The sequence below is a fragment of the Vespa crabro genome, chromosome 15 (assembly GCF_910589235.1).
Source record: "Vespa crabro chromosome 15, iyVesCrab1.2, whole genome shotgun sequence".
Taxonomy (NCBI): domain Eukaryota; kingdom Metazoa; phylum Arthropoda; class Insecta; order Hymenoptera; family Vespidae; genus Vespa; species Vespa crabro.
The window spans coordinates 3,413,115-3,420,614 of NC_060969.1; the positions used below are offsets into that span (position 1 = coordinate 3,413,115).

General features: G+C 30.8%; 1 protein-coding gene across 7 annotated transcripts in view; it reads right to left on the bottom strand.

Moving 5' to 3' along the window:
- Positions 1 to 115: 115 nt before the first annotated feature.
- The window catches only part of LOC124429402 (probable cationic amino acid transporter), a 9,431-nt gene continuing 2,046 nt past the window's right edge, over positions 116 to 7,500 (bottom strand). For all 7 annotated transcript variants that reach the window (XM_046974631.1, XM_046974630.1, XM_046974629.1 and 4 more), the window contains exons 3-15: positions 5,993 to 6,143; positions 5,078 to 5,231; positions 4,591 to 4,821; positions 2,774 to 2,982; positions 2,503 to 2,674; positions 2,244 to 2,427; positions 2,037 to 2,161; positions 1,659 to 1,912; positions 1,328 to 1,570; positions 1,043 to 1,187; positions 832 to 925; positions 630 to 757; positions 116 to 538 (exon numbers count right to left, since the gene is read on the bottom strand). In XM_046974631.1, the coding sequence (XP_046830587.1) occupies positions 198 to 538; positions 630 to 757; positions 832 to 925; positions 1,043 to 1,187; positions 1,328 to 1,570; positions 1,659 to 1,912; positions 2,037 to 2,161; positions 2,244 to 2,427; positions 2,503 to 2,674; positions 2,774 to 2,982; positions 4,591 to 4,821; positions 5,078 to 5,231; positions 5,993 to 6,139 (2,427 nt within the window). In that variant the 5' untranslated portion in view covers positions 6,140 to 6,143 and the 3' untranslated portion in view covers positions 116 to 197. The remainder of the gene's footprint in view (positions 539 to 629; positions 758 to 831; positions 926 to 1,042; positions 1,188 to 1,327; positions 1,571 to 1,658; positions 1,913 to 2,036; positions 2,162 to 2,243; positions 2,428 to 2,502; positions 2,675 to 2,773; positions 2,983 to 4,590; positions 4,822 to 5,077; positions 5,232 to 5,992; positions 6,144 to 7,500) is intronic.

The following is a 7,500-nucleotide window of genomic DNA, read 5'->3' on the forward strand; positions in this document are numbered from 1 at the left end:
ACTTGCCGTGCATATATGTCAAACATAATAATAATCATATATATTTAATATAGGTATACGTATTATAGCTGTTCGTGTGTGTATCGGTCTCTCTCTCTCTCTCTCTCTCTCTCTCTCTCTCTCTCTCTCTTTCTTTCTCTATCTCTCTCTTTCTCTGACTTTCTATTTCTATCTCTTCTTTTCTATCAGAAATCTTTTTAATCGTCCCAAGTTGGAAAGTTTTCTTGTTGAACGAAGAGTGTAGTGCCCGCTGGTGATTGGCTGTGCGATTGATTTGTATAATTCGTCGGCGTACCTCCAAAATTCGTACTACCAAATACGGGTTGACCAAATGCATCAAGCTGCTGTCCACCATAAATATTTTGTTCTACGTTCGTATACGCAGCTTGCTGATTATGTGGCTGTCTTTGTTGATCGGTAACTTTTAACTCGATATTTCCCGTTGTACACTCATTAACAACTTCATCTGCGTTACCTTGAACGTTACCTTCTTCCAAACTGCTGTGTTTAATACCGTAATAGAAGTACATTACGAAACCTAAAATGAATATCATATCAAAACCGGTATTTATTAATTTTATCTATGCTTATTTCTTTTTTTTTCTTTCTTTCTTTTTAATAGCACATACCAAGTATCATCCAAACAGTAAATCTAACTAGAGTCAGGATGTTAAGTTTGAAGATGAGGTAAATGTTAACTGTTACAGCAATTGCCGGAACGAATGGTAATCCCGGTGTTGTAAACATTATAGTGTTTCTATGAGTAACACGAATAAAGTGTTATAAAAAATATTGTAAATCAACTTTATACTGCGATACAATTTTAATCACCTGTTTTGCGGTTTCCTACTGATAGCCAAAAGTATTCCAACAATCGCGAAAAATAAAATGAACAATAGTATCGTTGTAAAAGTGTCCATATCACCTTGAACGATATAAAAGATAAGAGTCACAGTCGGAGGATAAAAAAAAAATCACATTCTTTCATTAGCTTCTAACTCAATAAAATTTCAAATTTGATATACCAATTATTATTACTCACCCATTCTACATACAATGATAATATCGAAGATCAAAATTAAGATATACAAGATACCGACTAGTTTCATGACATAATGACCCGATGCTTCAGTGGCAGGTCCTCTATCTACCCATGGAAATATGGCAGGACAGAGATATTGTGCAGCCTTTTAAACGAAATAATAAATTCCGATATAAATTCATATTAAAGATATTTCAATATTACTTATTAAGAAAATTTTGAGGAGGGAGAAAAGAAGATTAATAATAAAATGAATAAATAAATAAAAATAAACAATTAATATACCTGTAGTCGACGTTGCAGATAATTTAAAGGCGGTCCTATGATTGGTGTATTTCCAGGATATTGATGTGTACTTCCGCAACTTGAGGCGGCTGCTGCCGCATGAACACTACCGTAAAATTTATTTTCCGTTCTATCGCTAACTAAATATTGATCATCTTTGCCTAAACCAACGTCGTCTTCTTCTGCACCATAAGTGTCGTCAGAATCTGGGGAGGAACTATTACACCTTCTGACACGTCGTACCTAAAACAAATAATTATTAAAATTATATATATATATATATATATATATATATATATATATATATAAAATATATGTATAAATGTCTTACCATGATACGTTGTCCATTATTAGTAGTCAAAAGTTCTGGTTGAGCTACTTGAGCAGTGTTAAGTGCAGTTGTCAATTGATCTGGTCTAAGCTCTTTTCCATAAGTTACTTGTCCATTTCCTTGAGTTTCTTTACTTGGAGAACGACATGGTGTACGTAGACTTTGTGGGAGAAGTTCAACTAAATTAGTTGTATGCGGTTGATACCGTAATATTAAGACACAAGTAGAGACGAGAGTATATGCTAACAAGGTACCTACATTAAAAATATTATTATTTTTAAAGAATACGAATAAACATGTATAATATATACATATGCATATATGTAAAAAAAAAAAAAAAATTATGCGATAAATAATAATAATAATTTGATATCTCACCAATCGACATCATTTCTACTAAAACTTCTAATTGTATTAATAATGCTGCGAATGCAGCACAAAGACCAGAAGTTAATGTAGCTAATGCTGGAGTACCAGTTGCTGGCCATACGTGGCTTAAAGATCTATAATAAATAATTAGAGAAAGATAATAATAATTATTATTAATCTTATATTGTTGAGAAAGAAATGGTAATAATATTTTACCGAAAAATGAGGCCATCTTGAGCCATGGCATAAACTATTCTAGGCATTGGAAACATACTGCCAAACATAGAGACAGTGAGACCAGCGAGTGCACCAACAGCTACAATATATTTGCATTTGTATGCACCAACATGACCGAACATTTCGACCAATGCAGAGTCTTGATCAACTTCTTCGTATGGGACTATAAAAGAAGAAATGATTATTATTAATTATCTTTTGAAATTTTTTATATCGATTTTCTTTAAAATTTTCCTACCGATAAGAGTCAAAACCATACTACTAGTAACATAAGCAATGAGAATGATGATCAATGATGAAACTATCGCAAGAGGAATACTTCGTTTAGGATTTGTTGCCTCTTCCCCGGTAGTTGCAATTATATCGAAGCCAATAAAGGCATAAAAACATGTTGCTGCTCCTGTGAATACCTAATAAACAAATTGAATGAATGGATATCATAAAAATCAAAGATAAATGATTAAATTTGTTTCTTTATTATTAAATTATCCCGATTTGATTCTTCTTACCCCGCTCCAACCAAAGGGAAGAAATCCATTGTGTTCAGACCAATTACTCGAGTCAACATAGAACATACCAGCTGCCATAACGAAAACCCATACTGCGAGATTAATTGCATTGAGTACATTATTAAACACCAAAGACTTCTTAACGCCAGCTGCCATCAGTAACATCATCAGTATCGTTATGACAAAGGCTAGGAAGTCTGGTGGTCGTTCTGGTATAACAAAAAAAAAAAAAAAAAAAAATTCAATTACAAATCTGTCCATATTATAACGATATTAAATATTGATCATATTACGTTCTATCATATTTACATAAAATCTGTTTTAATATCATAAGACTTGATACATGAAATCATTATTTTTCCTAATGTCCAGGTCAATGAAAAATAAAAAAAGTAAAAGATATAAAAGAATAGGATAATGAAGGAGAAGAGATGAATGTTAAAAGAAAATAATAAAAAAGAAAAAAAAACTGATAATAAAAAAGCTCTCATCGTGACACAGGTGGATAGGTCAAAAAGCATCCAAGTATGTGCTTGGTTTGGGAACTATGTTCGGATCGATGAGGTCCACAGGTGCCGTAACTAGATCCGCGCAAGCGCCCCGTCCCATGCATCCTTTTGTCGTTCATCCCTCTTTCGTCCTTTCTCCCCCCCTCCTCTTTCCCTTTTCCCTTTCCTTTTTCTCTTTCCTTATCCTATTCCTTCTCGAGAATGATTCGCAAGTCCGATGAGTTAACTAATTCAATTGCATCCATTATAGATATATGAGAGAATTTTTATATTCGTTGTAGAAACGAGAAGACAATAATATTTTCATTTACGTATAAAGAAATAAATAAATATTTTATATCCGCATGGATACCGTATGAATTATTTTAATAATCTACGTTAATATAATAGATATACACGTATATATTAATGGTTGTATATAGATATATGTATTGCGCACACGTGTGATTCATGGCACGTGTTTTTCACTTTATAACTTCGATTATGTCCTACAGATTGCGGTCGAGTGTGTAAAGCTTGAAATCGTACGTAAGTGGAGCACAACCTTATTCCTTTCATCCACTGATTACATCCTCCAACTAACCAACTAACGATTCGTACTATATCGAGTCACGTTTTCGAAAAGTAAAATAAAAGAAAAAGAAAAAAAAAAAAAAGAAAAAAAGAACAGAAACAAGAAAATGGAGAGAAAAGAAAAACAAAGGAAAAAAAATACGTCGATGAACGGAACAACTATTAATAACAAGATCCTTCGAAGTTTTATCTCGATCTTCATCGAACTCCCTTAAAAGCTTCTTTTATGCAAATCCTTTTATGCAAAATTCGTCGTATCATTGTATTAGTTATTTAAAGAAGGTCAAGACGAGTGAAAGAGTATCTAATTGTTAATACGATAGGATAGGTAAAGTAGGATTTAGGGCAAGGTACATAGATAGCTACTACGTTCTCCGTCCTAATCGATTTCTTCCTTCGAGGACACGTGCTACCGACAGATCTTAATGAATTTCAAGACGGAACGTAAGCACCGAGTGTAGATTCGTTTTTTATTTCTTTCTCTTTTTTCTCGCTTTCTTTTTTTTTTTTTTTTTCTTCATCTTTTTTCCTATCCAAAGAAAGAAATAGGGGTTACGCGGACTGGGTCATGGAAGGAAGGAGAGGAAGGAAAAAAATAAAAAATATAAAAAATCAATACGTCTTTAATCACCGTGTCAATACCATGCCCTACGTCTTTGAAAGAAAAAGAAAAAGAAAGAAAGAAAAAAAAAAGAAAACAAAAAAAGAAAAAAAACAATACTCTCCCATACTCACCAAATATGGTACCAACGCTGTTAGCTATCGCTCCAGAGACAGCACCATTTGATAGAGCATCCAAGCAAGCGCTAAGGGCGCAAGCACAGGCACTCGTACCTATCAAATATTCGAGTATCATGTTCCAACCTATAATAAATGCTATCAATTCGCCTACTGTCACATAACTGTACATATAAGCACTGCCAGTTGTGTGAGGCACTCTTACTCCAAATTCTGCGTAACATGCTCCTAAAAGTAAAATCGTACAATTACGATATATGAATCAAAAATTTCTTCATAGAGAGATTACTTTTCTTTCTTTCTTTCTTTTTCCTTTTTCTTTTTTTTTCTTTTCTTTTTTTTTTTTTTTTTTTTTTTTATTTCTTTTGTTCCTTTTTTCTCTCTCCGAGCGATTCAATTAAAAATGAATAGAGAAAGGAATGAAAAACAAAAAAAGAAAAAGAAAATATAAGAAAGGAAAAAAAAAGAAAAAATGATTATTTACCAGAAAAAATGGAAGCAATAGCAGCTATAATGAATGATATAATGACACCAGGTCCAGCAACACTGTGTGCAACCATTCCTGCGACTAGATACATCCCCGTCCCGACGCAGGAACCAACTCCTAAAGACGTCAGGTCCAGAGTAGTCAGACACTTCTAAAATATTCATACACTACTCCGTTATTTTCTCTTAAACTTAGGAAGCATCGTTTTTTTTTTTTGTTTTTCTTTTTTCTTTTCTTTTTTTCTTTTTTTTTTTTTTTTTCTTTATCTTCCTCAACAAATTGCAAATATGTCGGAGATAGATAAATTACGAGTGGTAACGAACGACATAAGCATATCGCATCGTTTGCATGCAATAATGGGTATTTAAAAACAAAAAACAAAAAATAAAAAAATAAATACAAAAAAAAAAGAAAGGAAGAAAAAAGAAGAAGAAGAAGAAAATAAAAAGATTTTAGTTAAAAATAACCAAGATCAATACGTACTGGTGCGAATGGCACATATACCCACACGACGCGCATAGATCTAAGTATGTAGGTCTAAGAATCTATTAGCTCGAAAAGTCAGTCTAGAACTATTTATAAGTCGACTTGTATGTACATATGTATGTAGATTGCTTTTTCTTTTTCCTTTTTTTTTTTCCTTTTTTTTTTCACTTTTTTTTTACCTCTTTCATTTTTTATTTTTTTTCTTTTTTTTTTTTTTTTTTTAATTTTTTTTCCTCTACTTATTTTTTATTCATATCAATTTATCCGATAAATCAACTTTCATCGTAATTTATCCATCGCATTTCATTATACTCAATAAATAAATTCATTTGCAATTTGTTCGAAGAGCTAAAATTAATTAAGAGAGAGAGAGAGAGAGAGAGAGAGAGAGAGAGAGACAGAGAAAAAGAGAAATATATATTTTACCTGTAATTTCTGCTTCGGATCAGCTGTATTCAATGTTTCTGGACCTTTTTTCGTTTGTTCTTCTTGCAAACAGTCGATATTTTTTGTTCTTATTAACTTCCCGAAAAGCTCCAACCCCTTCTCTCGGTCCATAAAATCGAGCTTCATTTTCCTACAAATTTATTAAATTTATATTATTAATGTTATATACACATATATATATATATTTTATTTCGTTTAAATATATAAAAATAATATAATATACGATATATTCAGTGTAATCAAGATAAAAAAAAAAATCCTTCGAAATAGTATCCTTTTATCGCAAATGAAATTGAAATCATGCATGAATGATTAAAGAAGGATAAGCAACAAAAAGAAATATTGACAGGAGACTTTAATGCGAGCTTAAGAGGGGCATATACGAGATATTATGAAGTGTACATATATATACATATATATATATATATATATATATATATATATATATATATATATATATGTATATATATATATATATATATATATATATATATATATATATATATATATGTATATACCATTTATATCTATAGTTAACATATATCGTGAAACAAGAATTCGTCAATAATGTAATATAGTGTGTAATACTAATTCCGAACTATGTCCATAGCTAAATCCATGGATTAAACGCAAATCATTATGGACATAATATATGCATTATTAAATGAAAAAAATTTATAATTAAGCACGATATAAACGCGTATGTGCATATCTCTATTTTATAATTAAATTTTGTTCATTCTTTTTTCTTTCAGATAAAGTAATATCATCATTCATAAGTGAGAAGAATAATAAATACAAATAAATAAAATAAATAATATCATTCACGAGTACAAAAATGATATGAGAAAAAAAAAAGAATGATTGCAAAAAAAGAAAAAGAATTTCTTTCTTTTTCATATTAAATAATAATCCTTTATTAAATTATTACAATGGTAGATTACAAAAGAAATTTTAAACATGCGTCGATATTGATTCGTATAAAAAGTAAGGAAATATTGGTTTTTTATTTTTTAGCTTGAAAAAAACTCGAAGCTGCACTCGAGTTGAGGAAGAAAAGAGAGAGAGAGAGAGAGAGAAAGAGAGATAGATAGAGAGAGAGAGAGAGAGAGAGAGAGACCTTATAACATAACCCTGAAACCTACAGATCGATCAACGGCAATGCTGCCGGTATCTATGAAAACTAGGTACGTCACGATTTGTTTATCTGGGATAAAAAAAAAATAGCTGACTATACGTATATCATGATAATAAAATTAAAATATTTTCATATGAAAATAATTTAAAAATAAGTTAAAATGGAAAAGAAAATAAAGGCGAGTCGATTCGAATTTCTTTTTTCTTGGTTGCTTGCTTTTCTTTTTTTTCCCATTTCATTTTCTATGCCCAAGCGAAAGATAATTTTAAATAATAATTATTCTTATTCCGATTAAAAACGTTCGAAGAATGTATAGTTACGAATTAGAAAATATTAGAAAGAAAAGATT